The sequence below is a fragment of the Apodemus sylvaticus genome, chromosome 12, assembly GCF_947179515.1.
Source record: "Apodemus sylvaticus chromosome 12, mApoSyl1.1, whole genome shotgun sequence".
NCBI lineage: Eukaryota > Metazoa > Chordata > Mammalia > Rodentia > Muridae > Apodemus > Apodemus sylvaticus.
In genome coordinates, this window is record NC_067483.1 from 79,654,359 (window position 1) to 79,676,749 (window position 22,391).

A 22,391-nucleotide genomic window follows, 5' to 3' on the forward strand; every position below is an offset into this window, starting at 1 on the left:
CAAAGACCGGAAGTTCTTGTCCGAGGAGCTTCCGGGAGCCGCGACCTAGGGTAGCTGACGTGGAAGCCTTAGGAGTGCCACCGGGAGCGGCGGGACCCGCTAACCTGACCTGGGAGCCGGAGGCCTGAAGGATGCTAACCAAATTCGAGACCAAGAGTGCGCGGGTCAAAGGTAGTGAAGAAGAAGAGGGGAGCAACGGAAGTTGGATGTTGGGGTGGGGGTGCTGTCACCAAGGAAGAGAGAATGGGAGGACTCGCCGACCGAACTGGGCCTATTGGAAGAACCCCGAGGAATCACCCAGGGCGGCGGGCTAGGGATGGTGGACTCTGCGGTGCGCGCTGCCTGGTGTGTCCTGGGACTTTGACTTATTCGAGTCATGGTTCTTTCTGCATTGTAGGAGAGCCCTTAGGCCCGCTTCCCAGTCTTTGCAGCTTCCCATCTTCTGGGGGTGTGTTCCGACTCTTTCTGTTCTTAAGGCCCTCGTATGCTTTCGGATGACCATGTTGTACCTCGGAGTACTGGGGTTTGATTCTCAGCTTCTGTCTCTGGCTACTCCAGTAGCCTGTCTGCACCATTTCAATGTCCAGTGCTTCCGCTGGACTTTTTGTCTATTTGGAATTAGAGAACGGAGGCCTACTGCCCCATCAAATCCTGAGACTGGTAGGATTGTCCGATGAAATACAAGATGCTTTGTATTAGATTTGAATACCAGATAAACAGTTACATTTTGGGTAATAAATCTTGAAAGACAAAGGCCTGAGATCACACTCTTTCAAAATGTTGATATTAGAAAAATTAAGTCTATGGAAATCTGATAAAAAATATATCTGGACTATTTCATGATATGCATTATAGTTGGGTGGTTTAGAATTTGTTTATTGGAGTCGATCAGACTTGCTTAGGAATTTTGAAACATCTACTAACAAGCTGCCTTAGGTGGCTTACTTACTATCTCTAAATCTCTATATTCTTATCTTTAAAACTAAGGATAATTAACATTTTCTTATAAAGAGAATTAAAATGAGAAAGTATATTAAATGTAAATATGTAATATAAAGATATAACTATATAATGTAAATATATAAATACATAACAGTGCCTGGCCAGACTTAGTAACTCAAAAACTGGAGACTATTTAATGTGAGGCTATGTTCTGAGCAGCTTCTAAGTGTCATGGGAAATTTGATCAGAAAGAGTGCCATTAAGAAATCTTAGTACCACCAGGGTTACCCCGTCTCAAAATGACAAAATAAAGGAAGAGAAAAGAATTATCATCTCTAGGGCCAGTCATGGTGGCTTCAATCCCAGCTCTTAGGAGCCAGAGGCAGGGGGATCTCTGTGAGCTGGAGGCCAGCCTGGTCTACAGAGCGAGTGGCAGGCCAATCATAGCTACATACTGAGACCCTATTCTTAAAAAAAAGGTTCTAGGGCTGGAGAGATGTGGAGAGATGGCTCAGTTAACAAGATTTACTGTTCTTGCAGCAGACCTGAGTTTGGTTCCCCCTTCAACAGCATACATCTACCTGTAATTCCAGCTCCAGGTGACCTGACCCCTCTTCTGGGATCTGTGGGCACCTGAACTCACGTGCGTGTGCGTGCATAATTAAAAGAACAAATAAAAACCGGTTTCTGGTATTTGAGTGGTTGAAATGAGTCGTCGTTTTCCTATGAGCTCTTTTCAGATCTCTTCTTGGGCACTAGAAAGAGATGGAGAAATCAGTGTTTGAGAGCTTATTAAGAGCGCTGAATCAGAGTTAAGAGGGCATACTGTCTATTCAGAGTTCACTTCCTATCGCTCATGACATGCGGCTCACAACTGCCTGTAACTCCAGCTCCACAGGAAGGCGTTGACAGTATAGCATAAAAATAAGAGAAACATCATGCAAAATAGTGCCTTCATTAACTTGCTATTAGAGCATATTCATATAATGTTTTTTACAGCTAAGGAATGGCTACCAAAGTTGGATGTGGTAACTCACACCTGCAACCCCAGCACATGGGGGGACTAGGGCAAGAGGGTTGCTGCAAGTTCGAGACCAGCCTAGCCTACGGTGAGGCCATACTGTGAAAAGCCTCAACATTCCTGTGTGGTTGCACAGGCAGGCAGAGCTCTGAGTTTGAGGCCAGCCTGCACTAAACAGCCAGGACGACACAGAGAAACCCTAGCTCTGAAAAAAACTTGGAAAAAAAAATTACCAAAGCATTAAATGTGCGTGTTCTAAGCCAATAAGATGGCTCAGCTGGTAAAGGTACCTGTCGCTAAGGCTTGATTCCCGATGACCACGGGATGGAAGGAGATGCCACAATATGTGTGCACTTAGACACAAACATATGTACACACCCACAAATAAATGTAACACAAAACTTTTAATGTACATGTTCTGTCTTATATAGCCATTCAGTTTTCAAGTCTTTAGCCTAAAGCACTATTAAAGCAATTGGCTGAGATTATATATAGAAGTATCTTTAGTAGACCTTTCAGTTTTCAGAACTCATGCCAGGTGGCTTACAACCACCCCTAACTCCTGTTCTAGGTATTCAACACCTTGGGCCTTCATAGATACCTGCACTGATATGTACATAACTGTACACAGTCATATATCTGCACATAGTTAAAAAAATTAAAATTCTTAAAAGGTTTCTGTTTGTTGGTTTGATTTGGTTTGGTTTGGTTTTTTGGCTTTTTTTGTTGTTGTTGTTTTGTTTGTTTGTTGTTGTTTTTGAGACAGGGTTTCTCTATGTAGCCCTGGCTTACCGAGAACTTATTGTATAGATCAAGCTGGCCTCTGCCTCCCAAGGAAATAAAGGTGTGTGCTACCACCACCTGTCTTCTTCAGTAGATCTTTTTTTTTTTTTGGTTTTTTTTTTTCAAGACAGGGTTTTTCTGTGTAGCCCTGGCTATCCTGGAACTCACTCTGTAGACCAGGCTGTCCTCGAACTCAGAAATCCGCCTGCCTCTGCCTCCCAAGTGCTGGGATTACAGTCGTGTGCCACCACCGCCCTGCCCAGTAGATTATTTTTATAGTCAGAAACTAAAGGTGAAATTTAAATGTTGCCTAAGAGTAAGGATTTTGTTATTGTTGTTGTTGTTGTTGTTGTTGGTGGTGGTGGTGGTGGTTTTGTTTTTTAAAGACAGTGTCTCACTATTCAGCCTCACAGATGCAGGATTGCAGGTATGTAAACCAACCTTCTTTCACTGAAGTAACTCTCCGTCTCCAAAACAGCCTAAAGTGTGATAGACTAGTGAGGTGACTCAGTGGTTAGTGCTTACCACCAAGCTTAATGACCAGGGTTAAGTCCCTATGCCCATATGGTAGAAGGAGGGAATTGATACCTGCACGTTGTCCTCAGACCTGAACATAATGCATTCTGGCTTGTGTGCACCCATGAGAAAACTCGCCTTGCACACATAGTGAATAAATGTCATTAAAAATTTTAAGTGTAATACCATTGTTCCTTACATCTGTAAAAAAGAATGAGTTTCTGTTAAATGAAGCGTAAAAAGGTTTATGTCATATATTTAAGTGAGAAAGGGGTATAATTCCATGTTCATTAAATAATAAGGCATGTGCGTATATTTAGCTGCACTAAAACCCTGAAGGGCACACTTCAGACTGTTAGCAGTTCTTTCTTCTAGTATTTCCTTGGGTCATTCTGATGGAGTAACAAGGACTAGATTTGTTTTCCTGACTTAAATTGCTAAACATCTAAACAAAACTACGATGGTTTCAGACACTGATTGGTAAAGAGTACTGGAAATTATTTCTCAAGGGAAGGGAAATAAACAGGATGACTCCTGTGTTTGTTTAGGTTTAGTGCTTAGAGAGATTCCAGGCTGCAGAGAAGGAAGAGGGAAGAACCCTGTGGTCCAGCTGAGGAACTGAACGCAGCATTTAGGGAACAAAGATGGTTAAAATATGCTAGGAAAATCCCAGAAAAAGAGAGCGATGGGTCTGTGTGTGTTCCCGTGAGCCTTTGTCAGAGTGTTGATAGCTACATGCATGTGAGAACAATATCCAAAATATAGGAGGAAAAAAACATCAAAAGGTAGTTGTGGGTCTGCAGCGATGGCTCAGTGGTTAAGAACACTGGCTGTTCTTGCAGAGGACCAAGGTTCAGTTCTCAGCATCCACATAACCATTTGTAGTTCTACTTCCAGGGGATCTGACACTCTCTTCTGTCTTTTGCAGACACCAGGCACACTTGGACACATACAGGCAAAAAAAACATACACATAAAAATTATATTTAAAAACACAAAGGAGAGCCGGGTGGTGGTGGCGCACGCCTGTGATCCCAGCACTCTGGGAGGCAGAGGCAGGTGGATTTCTAAGTGCGAGGCCAGCCTGGTCTACAGAGTGAGCTCCAGGACAGCTAGGGCTATATAGAGAAACCCTGTCTCAAAAAAACCAAATCCAAAAAACCAAAAAAAAAAAAAAAAAAAAAAAAAAAAACCAAAAAACCAAAACAAACAAACAAACAAAAACCACAAAGGAGGTAGTTATGGTAGTTGTGCATACCTATAATCCTAGGACTGGGAGGCTGAGGTGGAAAGAGTGTGATTTTTGAGGCCAGTCTAGACATAAGAGTGAAGTCTGTCTTTTCTTTCTTCTTTTTTTTTCTTTTTGGTTTTTCAAGATAGAGTTTCTCTGTATAGCCCTGGCTGTCCTGGAACTCACTCTGTAGACCAGGCCGGCCTCAAACTCAGAAATCCGCCTGCCTCTGCCTCCCAAGTGCTGGGATTACAGGTGTGCGCCGCCGCCACCACCACCCAGCCTGTCTTTTCTTATAAAGAAAAATTAATAATTGAGGGCTGGAGAGATGGCTCAGCAGTTAAGAGCACTTGCTGCTCTTCTAGAGGACCCAGGTTCAGTTTCCAGAACTCATGCCAGGTGGCTCACAACTACCTGTAACTCCAGTTCCAGGTATTCAACACCTCGGGCCTTCATAGATACCTGCACTGATATGTACATACCTGTACACAGTCTCATACCTGCACATAGTTAAAAAATTAAAATTCTTAATAACAATTTTTAAATAAAGAATAAAAAGGGAAAGCAGTTATCCCTGGAGTTCACACAAGGCTGGAAATAGTCTATGCTTCTATAAGATAAACAGATGTTTTGACATTACTGAACATCCTGTAGAGACTGTCTAGCGGGTCTTCCTTTTAACAGTGGTTCCATGTCAGACCAATCAGACCTATACTATACAGCCAGCTGTAGACCCACAGTGACAAGACCAGGCTATATCTGTTGATTCCAACTAAGTTGCACCCCAGAACAGAGTCTGGCAATATTTAATGAAATAACTAACAAAAAATTACTCTATTTGATATCCAATAAAAAGCCAGTTGTCAGCCGGGCAGTGGTGGCGCACGCCTGTAGTCCCAGCACTCTGGGAGGCAGAGGCAGGCGGATTTCTGAGTTCGAGGCTAGCCTGGTCTACAGAGTGAGTTCCAGGACAGCCAGGGCTACACAGAGAAACCCAGTCTCAAAAAAAAAAAAAAAAAAAAAAAAAAAAAAAAAAAAGGAAGTAAAAGCCAGTTGTCAGCCAGGCGGTGATTCAGTGCACCTTTAATCCCAGGTCTCCGGGAGGCACAGGCAGGCAGATCTCTGTGAGTTCAAGGCCAGTGTGGTCTAAATCTAGTTGTTCCTAGATTTTGTTGTCATAACACAACAAAGGAAGATATCAGGAACCTTAGCTCATTGTATAACTTTCTGCTTTTTCCCCTTCCCCAGGCCTTAGTTTTCATCCTAAAAGGCCCTGGATCCTGACCAGTTTACACAATGGGGTCATCCAGTTATGGGACTATCGCATGTGTACCCTCATTGACAAATTCGATGAGCATGATGGTAAGTTAACTTCTAGGGAAAAATTGAAAGAGATGGCTCAGTGGTGGAAAGTGCTAGCTGTTCTTTTCAGAAGACTTGAGTGTACTTCCCTGAACTCAAATAAATAACCATCAATCCAGAGCTCACAACCACTTTGAACTATAGCTCAAGAGATATGATACTCTCTTTTGACCTCCACTGACTCTTGAACACATGTGCATATATGTACACGAACAAAATAAAAGCGAATTTATTTTAAAGGACAAGTATTTATTACCCCCCAAATAAGAATCCTAGTTTGATAAGGATTCTCTCTAAAAAGTAAAGAATGTGGAAGTAAAGGGTAGAAACAGACAGACAAAAACTACAAATAAGAGTTTTATTAGGGCCAGGTATTGGTGGCACTACCTTTAATCCCAGCACTCAAGAGGCAGAGGAAGGTAAATCTCTTAAGTTTGAGGGCAGTGTGGTCTACAGGGTAAGTTCTAGGACAGCCAGGGCTACACAGAGAAACCTTGTCTCAGAAAGAAGAAAAAAAAAGAGGAAGATGTTAATGATGAGATTACGCACCTATTGAGGCCTGCTGGGAATAGGACTTCTAAAAGGCGAAAATGTTTGGAAGGCTATGGTGTAAGGCCATTTTTGCTAGCTAGGAGTGAGGTCTCTGAAACCAAAGAGAGCACGCAGCTCTTCTTAAAATTGCAGGTATTTATGCCTAAGATAAAACTGAATTCTACTTGGGCAGGAGATGTGCTTATATCTATAAAGCAAAAATCAGTGCAGTGTCTCCTGGAGGCCAAAGCAAAGTCAGAGTGATCTGGGAAAAGTAACTCAGGCCAGAGAAACAGAGGCATGGCTCACACCAAATTCTGAAGCAATCTTCCTGTAAAGGCCATTGGACACAGAATTTGTCCAGTGGGTGATGCTGTACCTATCCTGGATTTAAACTAAAGAAATTGATTTGTGTTTTTGTTCAAAAGAAAGAATCCTAGTAGGAACTGGTGAGGTTGCCCAGGGTAAAGCAGTGCTGCCCAGCCTGAGTCCCTTAGTTCCATCCCCAGGACCCACGTGGTAGCAGAGCTGACTGCAGCCTGTCTTCTGACATCCGTATGCGCCCACTCACATCCACACACATAAACCATTTTTTAAAAATCTTTGACAAAGACGTTAGAGGATGACTTTCCTTCCCAGACATGACCTGTCTCCTTCCCTAGGTCCAGTGCGTGGCATCGACTTCCATAAGCAGCAGCCACTGTTCGTCTCTGGAGGAGATGACTATAAGATTAAGGTACGGGGATCTGTCATGGCTGGGAGGAATAAATAGAGAGTGTGGTGGTAGGTTTGAGAATTACGGAAAGAACTGGAAGACGGGAGTTCATTTATACAAACTTAGACTTCTAATATTATCCAGAGCACTTCCCAGCAGATGCTTACTGAATACTTACTGTATATCAGAAATGTACTTTGAGTGGGAATTGAAAGATAAATACAAAGTGACTTCTCAAAGAGACTTTAATACAAGGGATAAATGTATACTCACATAATATGTGTAGTTAGGTGAATGATATAAATACTCAAAATAAGAAACAGCAGTTCAGGTACAGAGATGGATATAGCGTAGCTGGATGTGTTTGAGAATCTCCAGTTGGTTTTAGAGTTAAGTCTGGAGAAGGTGGGTTGGGGAACAGAAGATAGGGAGGGGTGAGATCGTGAGCATGTGTTTGCAGTGCTCCCGAGTGCGCTGGTGTTGTCCAGACATGGACCCAATACTGGGCCTTAAGTATAGACGTGCTATAAGATTTATATGGAACTTTGTTTGTTTGTTTGTTTGACGCAGGGTTTCTCTGTGTAGCCTTGGCTGTCCCGGCACTCACTGTAGATCAGGCTGGCCTCAAACTCTTAGAAGTCCCCCTGCCTCTGCCTCCCAAGTGCTGGGATTAAAGTTGTGCACGATCACCACCGCCTGGCAGACAAAGGAAATATTTGATGAGTTGGGAAGGACTAGAAACGTAGATACTCACGAGGAATTTGTCTTATAACTGCATTGGCAAGTGAGCAGAGCCTGACCTTGGGCGGTGCCATCTGAGTGGAGAGAGCGCTTAAGCCAGAGTGGGTGCTTGTGACAAGTGCTGGAGGGATAGGAAGAAAGTGGATGAGACACCATTGCTGTATTCTTCCCCTCAGTGCTGGGGTTGGATCTCGGGGCCACTGAGTCCCATCCGAAGCCCTAAGAGGATGTCATTAACTTGGAAAGACAAAGCTGGAATAGGTACAGTTTTCTGGAGTTTGGGGAAATGGATAATTCCATATTGGCTCTGATGTGCTTGAAGTACCCAAGAGACTTACTGAAGATATTTGGGATTTGTCAATAAAAGAGGGAGCTAAAGTCAGTGTAGAAGCTGCCGCACAGGGAACAGTCTGAATAAAGGGGAACCGATCATCTTAAAAGAGAGGCAGCCTTCCTGTGAGGAGCCAATGCTCACACATGGGTGTGTCTTCCATTCTGTGACTTACCTTAGTGAAACCTGTGTTCGTGCTCTTGGAAGTGTCTTCCGTTCTCCTGAGTGCCTCTCTCTCTTAACCCTTGTGCTTAAGTCTGCATTAAGATATCTTTATTAAACACCAACTCTTAAAGGGGAAAAGAAGTATTGGTATAGGAAAGAATAATTTTATAGTTTGGAGATAAACCAAGGAAAAGCAAAACCTAAGATGCAAAGGAGGAAGGAAATTTGGGAAAGATACAGTGGTCAGAATGAGCTCCAGACTAAGAAGAAACCTTTAGATTGCTAAGTTAGGAGCTCCTTACTCTCAGATGAGACATTAAATAGGACGGAGGCAGTTGTGTGAAGCCTGGCTGTAATGAAGGTGAAAGACAGTGCAGCAACTTGGGACTTCTTAAAACAGAGGACGGGGCTGAGGGTATGGCTCATTCAGGTGGAATACTTATGGCTTGTGAAGTTCAGCACCGTATAAAACTGGCTATGTATACCAGTAATTCTTAGCGCTCAGGACTTGGAGGCAGGAGGATTAGCAATTCAAGATCATTGTTGACTACTTAGCAAGTGTGAAGACCACCTGGGCTGTGTGAAACCCCTGTCTCAAACAAGCAACAAAAAGAAGCCTGATGAGCCTTTCAGAAGCCCGAGACATTTACATCCTTTCTTGTTGAATTTCTGTCTTTACAGGTTTGGAATTACAAACTTCGGCGCTGCCTGTTCACATTGCTTGGGCACTTGGATTATATCCGTACAACATTTTTTCATCATGTACGTAGCTGTTGACCTTCATTGTAATTTCTCCATAGTAACATATATGCCTTACCTGACATACTTATTGCCCCCCTTCCCTCCCTCCCTGCCTCCCTGCCTTTTTTTTTGGCCATGTTGGGCATTTATACCTGTTATCTTAAGAATACCAGCAAAATACTCTGCCATTGATCCTAGCAGTAGTCTCCTCATCTTCAAGAGCCCATGCTTTAGGGCTGGGGGGAGTAGTTCAGTTCCACACAGGTATAAAGATATGAGTTCAATCCCCAAAGCCGAGCCTGGTGGCACACAGCCCTAATCTCACTGTTGGGGAGACAGAGCCAGACAAGCTATGTTCTATTCAGTTTAATTGGATCCAATGGGCTCTAAGAGGAAGTCGTTGCTTTTCTATAGAGAAATGTACAGATTTTATTTTGTTTACTGAGCTACCAAACAAAAGTTTGTATGCTAATCCCATGTGTGGTATTGCTAGTAAGCAGTAGATATGCCCAGAAGATTAACTTAATTAAGACACTTTTGAATGATCTAAAAACATTTTGAAGTATTAACAATCAGTTTTCTCTATCTAAGGATTTTGGGAATCTGGTGGAGCCTATTCTCTTAGCCAGGCTCAGGCTCACTGCCTTCTTTAACCTATCAAGTATCTCTCTCTCTCTCTCTCTTCTCTCTCTCTCTCTCTCTCTCTCTCTCTCTCTCTCTCTCTCTCTCTCTCCAAGGTCTTATTATGTAGTTATATCTGGCTTGGAACTCACTATGTAGATCAGTGACGTTGGTCCCAAAGTCTCCGGGATCTGACTTGTCTCCCAAGTGCTGGGGTTAAAAGTGAGAGCCACCATGTCTTGCCATTTATCTGATTTCATATGGTAGATTTGAGAATGAATTAGAGAGACTCCTGACCTCTTACCTAATTCTGTTATGACAAGATTACTAAATGTAAATTTAGTCTCCAAGACTTAACTGCCTCAGTCTGTTAACCTAAGTCTAGTCCCTGAAGCTTCTAGCCTCTGTACAGTCCAATCTAGGTCTAGACTGTTTTCAGTCTCTGAGAGTTACTGCTGAATAAGCTCACCCTTCCTGGTTCTTTCTGATATCTGGCTGTCTGGTTCAACTTAGCAGTTCTGACTCAAACTCCTCTCCAAGCTGACTGATTCAGTGATTCAATCTGGCTTCTCTGGGCCTCTCCTGAAATGCTCTGCTTGGCCTCATACTAACATTGGCAGTCTGTTCTACTCTTCTGTCTTCACCTGTGTCTAGCGTGTTCTCTCTGTAGTTTATCTCTCTGCAACTGTCCCAGTAAAACTGCCTCCTTACTTCTCTGCACTGCCCCTGAAGGAGCACCCCTTTCCCTTCTCTTCTTGTGAGAGTTGGGCATGTCCTGTTCTGTCAAATCTTTCTGATTTGTCACTTTGTCTGCCACTCAGATTGACATCACTTTCAAACATGAGGCTTCTTTCTACAAATTCACTTTGCCTTCATTGTTTGGGACTAAAGGTGTATACTAAGAGTATGTCTATATTCCAGCCAGAGGGATTAGTGGTGTGTGCTAAGGCTGAACCATACCACAACTAGAAGCAGATTTTTCCAGTAAACAACACAATATTGGGGTTCACAGTGTGACCAAATATCCTGAAATACTCACTATGTAGCTCTGGCTGTCCTGGAACTCACTATGTAAACCATACTGGCCTCAAACTCAAAGAGATCCCCCTGCCTCTGCCTCCCAAGCACTGGTCTTAAAGATATGTGCCACCACACCTGGCTGGGATATGATTTTTTTGTTTGTTTGTTTCTTTTTTTGAATAAAAATCTTAGCATAGGATAAAATTATTGCAAAAATTACAACTGAATCATTTAATAATAAATACTCATTTGTTATTACATAAAAGGCTTGCTGTAGGGCTTGCCTAGAGTAAGTGGTTATCCATATAGTAGTATACACTTTTAAGGACCTAGCATCCTCAGACTTGTGACTACATAGTTTTGAGGCTAGCCTAAACTACATAATGAGACCCTGTCTGGAAAAACCAAGGCCTGGGGATGATAGAACCCTTGTCAAGCATGCCCAGGGCTCTGGCCTGACTGCAAAGATTGTTCAGCCTTCTGTAAAATGTCTTTCAGGAATATCCTTGGATTCTGAGCGCCTCAGATGATCAGACCATTCGGGTGTGGAACTGGCAGTCTAGAACCTGTGTCTGGTAAACCAAGAGGCAGTAGCCTCAAAAGAGGGTTTAATTCTTCCTAGATTTTTATAGTCAGCTGCTTTTCAGGTCAGTCATCTTCCTCCCAGGTGGGCCAGCTCTGCTGATTATTGCGGATCATATTTTAGGATCCTTCTCGGTATAATAATATAAATCTGGATTTTGTAATATCTTAACAAGAAGAAAGGCATATAAGGAGGCTTTTAGAATAGAATGTTTAGCTGCTTTTCAGTTCTAGTCCTATAAAACTTGAGTTGGGAGCCTGGCGGTGGTGGCGCACGCCTGTAATCCCAGCACTCTGGGAGGCAGAGGCAGGCGGATTTCAGAGTTCAAGGCCAGCCTGGTCTACAGAGTGAGCTTCAGGACAGCCAGGGCTACACAGAGAGACCCTGTCTCGGAAAAAAAAAAAAGCAAACTTGAGTTGGGGTCTGGGCAATGAGACTTCGTGTTTGAACTGGTCCTCTAGAATTTGCACAAGAAGTAGGGACTATGTAGAGCCACAGCCTTTAGAGGTACCCTATTAAATTCTATAAAGTATATTTCCTATAAGAACTACCAAGATTGTATTTATCTTCATAATTTTATGTCTTTAATCTGAGAGAACTGTATAATCTCAGTTCCATAAAATTAATGATATTTGAATATTAATCAGTGTCAGAAAGAGAATTACTGGAGCAGTCAAAGATGGCTCAATGGAGAAAGGCGCCATGCAGGCCTGGCACCCTAAGTTTGATCCCTGCAAAGGGGGGAAGAGAGAACTGACTCCATGGTACCCACTGCTGCTGCTTCCCTAATAAGAAAATAGTACTAAAAAACACCTTTGTTTTGTTTTATTTTTTAAGACAGGGTTTCTCTGTGTGGCTGTAGCTGACCTGGAGGTCTTATCTGTAGACCCGGCTAGCCTTAAACTCAGAGATCCTCCTGCTTCTGCCTCCTGAGTACTGAGATTAAAGGCATGTACCAGCACTGCCTGGACAAAAAAGAAATACATGTTTTTAAAAGAAGCAATTAGCACAGGTGGTATTTCTTATTACTAGTTCAAAGTTGTTAGGATGACTTACCTTGCCTCCACAAAATAATACAATTAGATAGGTATTTGTTGACTATGAAGAAATGTATTTATTTAGCTTAGGAGGGATATTGATTTCAGCCTTTAATTTAATATGATTTTTTTCTTTGCAGTGTGTTAACGGGGCACAACCATTATGTAATGTGTGCTCAGTTCCACCCCTCTGAAGACCTGGTAGTATCAGCTAGCCTGGACCAGACTGTTCGCGTTTGGGATATTTCTGGTGAGCTGCCCAATTTCAGGGGACAATCTAGTCATGTCCAGCGCAAAACTGCAATTGCTTAAAATAGCAAGGGTATTTGGCTTAGAACAACAAAAATTGGAATATTCCATTCCTATATAATTATTTTTGAAGGCATCAAGTCTGCTTTGAAAGTTCTTCATGTTAGAGCATTTTCTGTGGTTTATCTAGGAAGCTAATTTGATTTAAACAACTTTAAACTTCTTTAGTTACCTCAGATTTTCATTAAATATGCACATCTGAGCCAAGCTTGCCATTCAAATATTTTACAAAATTTATTCCACTCACATTTTTACAAATATAAAAAATAAAAATTGAGATTTTTACAGGTAAATGGGATTCATGAATCCTGTTGCCTTATTTATAAATGGAAAAGTCTACCTATTAGATTTTTTTCCATAGTAAAAAACATAGAGTAGGAAGGAGTTACAACTATTTTATCCAGAAAATTTTTTAATAAGATTTCTAAGACTTTATAGACTTTAGATAATTAGGCTAATTCTTCCTGTCGTAGTTTACATATAGTGATTTTGAGATAAGAGCTGAAATTTGAGTGTCATACACAGATCTAAAGTGTTGCTACACAAAGAGTTTACATACTGAGAGAGATCTGTGACATACGGAGGGTCTTTGTGTTGGGATAGGAACTGTGCTCAGACTCAATGCTGTGCTTCTCTACCCAATTACAGTATTTTAAAATTCACTTTCTGAATTATCTTTATTTGCCATTTCAGAAATTCTTAGAGATTGAGTTCGCAGAATGTCAGTGGAGATAAATACAAATCAGTGTTACTTTCCAAAACAGGAAGGCCCTTCTAGGCCCTTACTTGCTTTGTAGAAATAAAGGAGGTAACTTTTACCACTGTACTGCTAAGGTGGTAACCATCCAACTTCCCTGTGACACTGCTGGGCTTCGGCAGTTTAGTATTTGCTATCTTCATAAACCATTAGTGAACAGCATGTAGAAAAATTGAATTTCTGAATACAGCATTTGAGCTGTGGTAATAGCAATTACAATGTATGTATTGTAGAAATAAACCAAGGGGTGGACATGGTCTTACATGCTGTCATCTTAGCACTTGGGAGGTAGAAGCAGCAGGATCAGGAATTCAAAGTCATTCTTGACTACACAATAAGTTCAAGGCCAGCCTGGGCTGCATGAGACCCAGACTCAAAAAACCGAACAAAAGAACAAAACCAAATAAGCCAAGAGAGAGGAGGGCAGTTGGAGAGTGGAAGCATCTTGCCATGCTGTCTCTGGAGTTCCCAAAAGCTTCGGGTCACGAGACAGTGCTGTAAACAAGATTGTTTTGGAGATAGGGTGTTCATCCTCTAGGGCTTTGCCATTGCAGTTTTCCGTCAGACCGACTAGGCTATTTTAAGTTCACCCAGATGTGACCAGCCATGCCAACAGGAGGGGCTTGGTACAGGCACTGAGTCCGTGCCCCCTCCTCACTGCTAGTACTGGGGGCTTAGCACTCGCTCTGTCCATGACCTAGCTGTGGCTTTCCGCAGGGTTTCACCATGCACACATTCAAGACACCCTTTCTGTCTCAGGAGACACACCCCTAATGAGGTTGGGTCCTAGCTCCTGTTGTCCAGTTAATCAGGGAAAGCTGTGTAGAATAGACTGAGTTCTTTGAGAAAGTTGCAATAGGAAGTACTTCGAGTGGCTTTTCTCAGTTCTCCCAGGAATGGAGTACAGCTGATTCTATGGGTTAATTTTATGCCTAAACTGCTGTTTGTAGCTTCCAGGGGTTCATCCCCAGAACATTGGATTGAGAAGGCCCTTGTTCTGCCCACTTTAAAGTTACTGTTTGTGCCACCTGCTACCAGCACAGCATATTCCTGTGGTCTAGCTAAAATGATTTGAGAAATAACATTTTTTTTTTAAAAATCTGTTCATTAAAATAAGAAAGCATTTTGGGCAAAAAGGTGCCAGGTTCTCATTTGTGACCATGAAATGCCCAAGGCAAAAAGTACCTTTCCTCATCTTCTACAGGAAGAAAACATGTTTACATCAAAATTAAGGGTCTTAGATTAGAGGTATGAGGGAGAGTGTGACCTTAGTGGGTTCGTGTTGCTCTTGAATGTGTGAATTGCATGGATTGCTATGTGGTATTGCAACTGCTATAAATCGTAGATGTTACAGTGAGAATGATGTGCTACCTTGCTATACTAATGTGAATGTTCTTTATTGTTTCTCTGCTGACTCTGTTGACTTTAAATCCTTTAACCAGAGTGGAAGGGGATGCTTTGGTATTTAAATAAGTGGAAGTGCTTTTGGGTTAGACTTTTACACTTACATTGTTTTTTCCTCAAAATTAACATAGTCTTCCGGGTTTCATTTTGCTTTATATTCAATAAGTCTGAACAAAGGAAGAGAAGCCCGCTGTCTGGGCTCTTAGGGACTGACATTAATGTTTTTAAGACAGGGAAGTACATGTTAAATAAGGGGTGAGTACGCCCAGATTTAGGGGACTGGCGAAATTCTGACCATTTGGCTCTCTCTCTTGAAAAGAACACTGAGCTAGTGGGGAACACCAAGAGAGAGCAGAGAGGCCTCTTTAAGGCAGAGCAATCCCTTAACAGTTATCCCGTGTGGATTCGGCCTCTGGAGCTCACTTAACCTGAATATCTGTTAGCCTGGCTAAAATCATGTTTAAAGGGGAAGACTTTTAAAAAGTAGCTGTGGAAGATGGGTTACTGTTTTAGCTTGTGCTTCCAGGTAAACTGTCAGTTAAATTATTTTAATATGCTTATACCTTTGCATGTCAAGCCCATGTAATTCAAGCTCACTCTTTTAAATATCCACTAAAATATATTAATATGCTGCCAAATCCTTTTCTCATCCCTCTCTCTCTACTGCCTCCCCTGGTCCCCACTGGGAGGCATATACAACTGGTCCATTCTGAGAGTGTACTCTTCTCCCTCTGGATTTGGGTAGCTGCTGTAGAAATTTTCCATCTGTCGCTCAGTCCTAGTGAGTGCCTTGTCAAAGGCTCAAACACTTCATCTCTAAGTCTCTTTTCACTGCCTGTCACTGCTCATCTGTTTCGCTCTTCCCCTTTTCCTGGATCATTGCAGGCAAGTGCAACAGAGGCTTCAGTTCTGTCATACAGCTTTCCTTGTAATGTGTTTGTTGAAACTTATTGGAGGTGAAGTTCCTCACAGCTGTCTGGTTTTGTGTCTTCTTGAACCTGTTTTATACACTTCACTTAATAGAAAACGTTGACAGATGCAATTAAAGGAACAAATGGGATGAGTGTAAGCATCCACCCTGTGATCACGTGTTCAGGAAGCGTGAGGAAGAAGCTTCCTTGTTTCATCTGGCATATGTCTCTATGCCTGTGGCTAAGGCATCTCTTGAATTGGGCATAAAATAATTAAAACTATATATGCAGTGCTGGCATTAGGCACTACTCTAGCAGAAGAACAGAACAGTTTACAACACTGAAGATCAATCATTTGAACTTCTTTCTCTACACATTTTAGTGTGGAGCTTCTTAGGATTTATTTTCTTTTTTTTTTTTTTTTTTTTTTTTTTTTGGTTTTTTGGATTTTCGTTTTTTCGAGACAGGGTTTCTCTGTGTAGCCCTGGCTGTCCTGGAACTCACTCTGTAGACCAGGCTGGCCTCGAACTCAGAAATCCGCCTGCCTCTGCCTCCCAGAGTGCTGGGATTACAGGCATGTACCACCACCACCCGGCAAAAATGAGGCTTTTTTTTTTTAATTTATGTATTATATGTAAGAACACTGTAGCTGTCTTCAGACACCAGAAGAGGGCATCAGATATCTTTACGGATGGTTGTGAGCCACCATGTGGGTGCTGAGATTCCAACTCACGACCTTCAGAAGAGCAGTCGGTGCTCTTACCTGCTGAGCCATCTCTCCAGCGGGATTTATTTTCAATGATATGTTTTACTTAGTCTTTGCTTTAAAATACTGTCTTTTTAAAGAGTCAACAAATGTTAGGTAACTTTATCTTACCATTTTTCTCTCCAGATATTTTAAAAGGTAGGAATTTAGTCTTAATTTTGTTTTGTGTAATTTGATATAATTATATATGATTATTACCTATCTTTAAGGGTTGTTATCAGAATCAAATCTGATGATACTGATACTTGTACTATAATTTTAGTTCTGGTTTTAAAACAATTAGACATCTTTTCCCTACCCCTCCCTGCTTTTTGGAATAGGACTTTTCTCTGTAGGCCAGGCTCAACTTAAAGCAGTGCTCCTGCTTCTGCCTCCTGAGTGCAGAAATTGCATGTCTGAGCCACCACACCTTAATTCAAGTGGTCAGGCTTTAAAGATGTGTAGATGGGTCATAAGCATGGGTCTCCCACAGATAAGACACTTATCCTGGTGCCTTTTCTTTCCTATCGTTTAAAAATTATGGTCTAATAATTCCTCCCAGTAAAGAATAGCCTCTGTAGGTTTTAATGGAAAAATGTTCATATCTATAATCAGCCTTTTATGCAATAACATGAAGAATTATAACACTTTTAATTATTGATGTCCTTTTCGGAAGGTAAGTAGGAAGTGTGGGTGCCCTTTGCTAGTACCTTATTGCCATGTCTTCTCATAGTATTGTAATACTTCTTCCAAACTAGACAACTCTTCTGTTTAATATGTCTATTTCTGCAGTGCATCTGAAACTTTCCAATATATTGCTTCCAACTTGGAAAACACTGAAGTCTGATCTTCCTCAAGAGCATTTCCTTACATTTTTTTTTTTTTATTATGAGGATTAGAGATATGGCTCAGCAGTTCAGAGCACTGACCACTCTTCTGGAGGACCTGGTTTCAATCCCAGCACCCCTTAGGCAGCTTACAACCACCTGTAACTCCAGGGGCTCTGTAGCTTTCTTTTGGGTTCTATAGACACCAGGCGTGCATGTGTTATACAGATGTACATGCAGACACCAGGCGTGCATGTATTATACAGATGTACATGCAGATAAACATCTATACACATTGAGTAATAAAATACATTTTTAAAATGTTAAGGTAAAAAAATAAATAAATAAATAAATAAAATTTTGGCCAGGCAGTGGTGGCACACACCTTTAATCCCAACACTTGGGAGGCAGAGGCAGTCGGATTTCTGAGTTCTAGACTAGCCTGGTCTACAGAGTGAGTTCCAGGACAGCCAGGGCTATACAGAGAAACCCTGTCTCAAAAAACCAAAATAAATAAATAAATAAATCATAAATAATAAAAATTTAAGGTGATGGAAAAGGTATAGATTTTATGAACCTGAATGTGGACATTGAATGATTACCATTTGAGGCCACATTTTGGGAAGATTAAAGAAAGTGTTATTAATCTAAAATAGACTTGAAGGTGAGATTTAATGAACTTAGTTGTGTCAGAAGTTGGCTTGGCTCCCAATAAGGGATCGCCTAAGTGTTAGGGAAGGAGCTGGTGAGGGCTAAGCAGGCTTGTGAGTGTGTCTTCCTTCCCTCTATTGTATTTTCCCATTTCATTTTATCTTAGTCTCTCAGTGTACCTTTCTGTGATTCTGCTACTGTGCTCTTACTGATAACATTATATTTGCATCTTTCATCCCACTCCTTAACCCTTTAAAGGTCTAAGGAAAAAAAACTTGTCTCCTGGTGCGGTGGAGTCCGACGTGAGAGGAATAACTGGGGTTGACCTGTTTGGAACTACAGATGCAGTGGTGAAGCATGTGCTAGAGGTATTTATCTCTGTCGCTGTTGGTGAGTATGTGCTGCCTCTAGGGACAACCTCAGTATGCTACTCATTTCATTTTCATCTCTAAATGAGTGTGATGTGTGTGGGCATGTGTGCCACACACCTGTGAGAATCCAAGGGGTCATTTCTCTCCCCGGCATTTTATGGGTCCCAGGATTTGAACTGTACCTTGAGTAGCAAGCATTTTATCCACTGAGCCATCACTGACCCACATTAACTTTTTAATTTTTTCTGCAAATATTCAAGTGTCAGACACCATCTGAGATTTAAAGAATAGAATTGTAGGTAAGCCAGCAAAGAAAGGAAGATGACATGTCATCTCAGAGACAGTTATATTATCTTGTAAATCCAGTAGGAAAAAAGCTGGACGTGTGCTCCATCACTGTCACAAAGCCAAGCCATTCATAGACTGTGTAGAAAGAGAGATTCCCAAAGAAATCAGTGACAAGTGCTGAGAACCCATTATATATAAGATATAAGAAACTTGTTCATGGTGGGAAATAGAAAAGCCTAAGAAAAGAAACTAGGTTTTCTAAAATTAAAGTCTAAACTATAAAACTACTCGCTTGAAAAAAAAATGAGATTTAGAAAAATTACACAGTTCTCCAAAGTCCATATGTATGCAGTGAATCCTGGACTTCAACTTCAAAACCCAAATGTTTTTACAAAACATAATACCCTTAAAACTTGTTAATCAAGACTGCCATGTTCATAATCCTTCAGAGAAATGAAGTTTGGTACTGTAAATAGAATAGAGGCTGTCGTGGAGTTAGCATCCTTAAACTGTTTGGCCTTTAGACTCTTAAATATCGTAAGAACTTAATTTAAGGGGGCTAGAGAGATGGCTCAGCTGTTAAGAGCACTGACTATTCTTCCAGAGGTCCTGAGTTCAAATCACAGCAACCACATGGTGGCTCACAACCATTCGTAACAAGATCTGATGTCCTCTTCTGGAGTTTCTAAAGACAGCTACAGTTTCCTCACATATAATAAATAAATCTTTAAAAAAAAGAACTTAATTTAATTAGTTTGTTCTTATGTATGGAAGTATTTTCCTTGCATGTGGGTCTGTGTACCCAGTGAGTGTCTGCTTAGTGCCTTCAGAGGCCACGAGAGGCTCCATATCCCTTGGAACTGAAGTTACAAACAGTTATAAGTCATAGCTGGGTGCTTGGAACCAAACCTGAGTCATTTGTAAGAGCAGTCGGCACTCCTAACCAATGAGCCGTCTTTGCATTCCCTTGTGTTAGTTTTTTTCTGCATAGGCCTACCACTGGATGACATCCCCAGCCTAAGCCTGAGAATCTTTAAAACGTGGACTTTGTCAGCATACATTTTATTAGCTGTCAGAGTGATGATGTCATCACCTATAATGTATCTGCACTGTGAAAAACTGCATGGGGTGGTTATGGATAATAACAGTAAAAGCAAATAAAAATCTTAATAGGATTTGAAAAATAGCTTTGAACTTGCAGATTTTCCAGTGGGATCTTGGGACTCTTTCAAGGGATTCCAGATCATAGTTTGAGACTTTAGGCATTAACTTTTAAGTCTTTATATTAAGATGGTACAGTTACTGGTAGAAATAAGACATATAGAGGCAGGTGACAGTAAGGAAAAGCCTAACTATAAACATAGCTGAATTTCCTGCTGGAAATGTTTGCAACATCCTGCCAGAAGGTGAAGTAATATTGGACATGTTGACACGCTTATTCTAATACTCAAGGCTTTACAAAGTAAGCCAAAACCAAATAAATGTTTATTACAAAAAAATCCAAAATCAAATGAAAATAAAACAACAACAAATGAACTTTACAGTGGCACAGTCTTTTAAATCTTTTTACTTGAAGAATATTTCAGAGGACTAGGGAAATAGAGCAGTGGTAGAATACTGGCTTAGCACCTGTAAGTCCCTGAGTTTGATTACTCATATCACAGAAAAAACAAAACAAAAACACACATTTTGTTATAAACACCAGCATGGTTTTCTTTGAATTGTGTTGTTGGTTTTTTTTGTTGTTTTTGTTGTTGGTGGTTTTTTTTTATTTATTTATTTTTTTTTTTGGATTTGGTTTTTTCGAGACAGGGTTTCTCTGTATAGCCCTGGCTGTCCTGGAACTCACTCTGTAGATCAGGCTGGCCTCAAACTCAGAAATCCGCCTGCCTCAGCCTCCTAGAGTGCTGGGATTACAGGTGTGCACCACCACCGCCCGTCCAAATTGTGTTTTAAAAGCTGTTTTAGAAGGCCTACTTTTTCTCTCTTTTTAACAGGGTCATGACCGTGGAGTAAACTGGGCTGCCTTCCACCCGACTATGCCCCTTATTGTGTCTGGGGCAGATGACCGACAAGTGAAGATCTGGCGTATGAATGGTGAGGGAGGCACTGGCAACGTTGCTGTATCCCACAAGGGCACTGCTGGCCAGCAAGGGAAAGCAGCCAGGTTGCAGAACTCTGACCCATGTTTCTGCCTTCTGCCTGAGTTGATTACTTACTCCTCCTCCTCAGGGCATGGCCATTGTCCCTTTCTCCTTCCCCACCCCCATGGCCGTATCTTGATTTTGAGAGACATGAGCATAGTCAAGAAGAGTAAATATTCATGTGACAAATCATGAGAACTGCTTTGTTTTAGATTTTGCGCAGGACCATATTTATATTATTGAGACTCAAAATTCCAGTGCTGTAGAGTTTATATTTGTTCTCAGATGTCAGTAAATAATACACATATACTATGTGGGTAAAATGGAATAGAAGCATAAAGAATTATTTTATATATATGTATATACATACATGTGCTGTATATATACATATATGTGTATATATATATTTACAGTGAAGGGTACATAATAAAAGAACAGAGATGTACAGAAAAATAGAAATTTTGGAGCTGAGGTAGCTCTGGTTACTCAAGAGGCTGAGGTATTATAATTATTCATTCCTAGGGGTTCAAAGCTAGCCTGAGCAACAGCAAAACCTTGTCTTGCCTCAAAAAAAAGAGGATTTGGAGGTTCAAGTAACCAAAAAAAAAAAAAAATAATAGTAAAATAAAGAGGAAGAAACTTACATGAAAAACACTGTCCAATTTTGGGAAAGTTAATTTAGTATTTTTACTTAGCACTTCATTAAAAGAGCATCACAGCTGTACATGATGGTTTAGCCTTGCAGGATCAGCATGCATGGCTGAGGCAGGAGGATCACAAGTACAAGGCCAGCCGGAGCCATATATCAAAACCTTGTCTCCTCAAAAAAATCAGGGCTAGAGATAGCTCCGTGGACCCACAGAGGTCTGAGGTTGGTTCCTGGCACCTATGTTGGCACTCACAGCCATCTGTTACTTCAGCTCCTCCGGCCTGCACAGGCCCTACACTCAGGTGCCAGACCCACACAGACACACACACAACTAAAAACACAAAATCTTTTCTTCTTTTTTAAAGAATGGATGTTGGATTTATAGATCCCAGAGTTATGAATTGTGGTAACAATATCTTTTGTTCTTCAGAATCAAAGGCGTGGGAGGTTGACACCTGCCGGGGCCATTACAACAATGTGTCTTGTGCTGTCTTTCACCCTCGCCAAGAGTTGATCCTCAGCAATTCTGAGGACAAGAGTATTCGAGTGTGGGATATGTCTAAGCGGTAAGGGAATTATTTATGGCATGTGCCCAAACCCAAGAGAAGGACCCTTTCTTTGTCTTATCCTTTGTCTTTGACATTTAGATTAGAAACCAATCATAGCAGCACGTACTTCTAATGTCAGTGTGAGGGTGTTGGCAGGAGGATCAGGTCAGAGTCACCTGCTGCAGAGTGAGTTGGAGGCTAGCCTTGGCTACCTAAGACCCTGTCTCAAAAAATCAAAAAAAAAAAAAAAAAAGGAAAAAGAAATATAAATTAAAAGTACGGGAGGAGGAGATGATGAGGGAGAGACTGGTGTGGCCATCCTGGGTTAGCAGGAGCTTTCCTACTGGGTTCCTGTACACGGTTATCCTGATCCGTAGCTTCCCGCACCATTTCCTGTCTCAGATGCACTTTTAATGTCATCTTCCAGGCCTGCTATTCATTTTTCTTG

At 41.4% G+C, this 22,391-nt stretch overlaps 1 protein-coding gene across 1 annotated transcript in view; it reads left to right on the top strand.

The window, feature by feature from the left end:
• Positions 1–33: 33 nt before the first annotated feature.
• The window catches only part of Copa (COPI coat complex subunit alpha), a 42,403-nt gene continuing 20,045 nt past the window's right edge, over positions 34–22,391 (top strand). Inside the window, exons 1-9 of the mRNA XM_052201095.1 lie at positions 34–171; positions 5,741–5,854; positions 7,048–7,121; positions 9,019–9,099; positions 11,218–11,294; positions 12,480–12,589; positions 18,202–18,311; positions 20,600–20,699; positions 21,826–21,961. Coding sequence (XP_052057055.1) covers positions 132–171; positions 5,741–5,854; positions 7,048–7,121; positions 9,019–9,099; positions 11,218–11,294; positions 12,480–12,589; positions 18,202–18,311; positions 20,600–20,699; positions 21,826–21,961 — 842 coding nt within the window. The 5' untranslated portion in view covers positions 34–131. The remainder of the gene's footprint in view (positions 172–5,740; positions 5,855–7,047; positions 7,122–9,018; positions 9,100–11,217; positions 11,295–12,479; positions 12,590–18,201; positions 18,312–20,599; positions 20,700–21,825; positions 21,962–22,391) is intronic.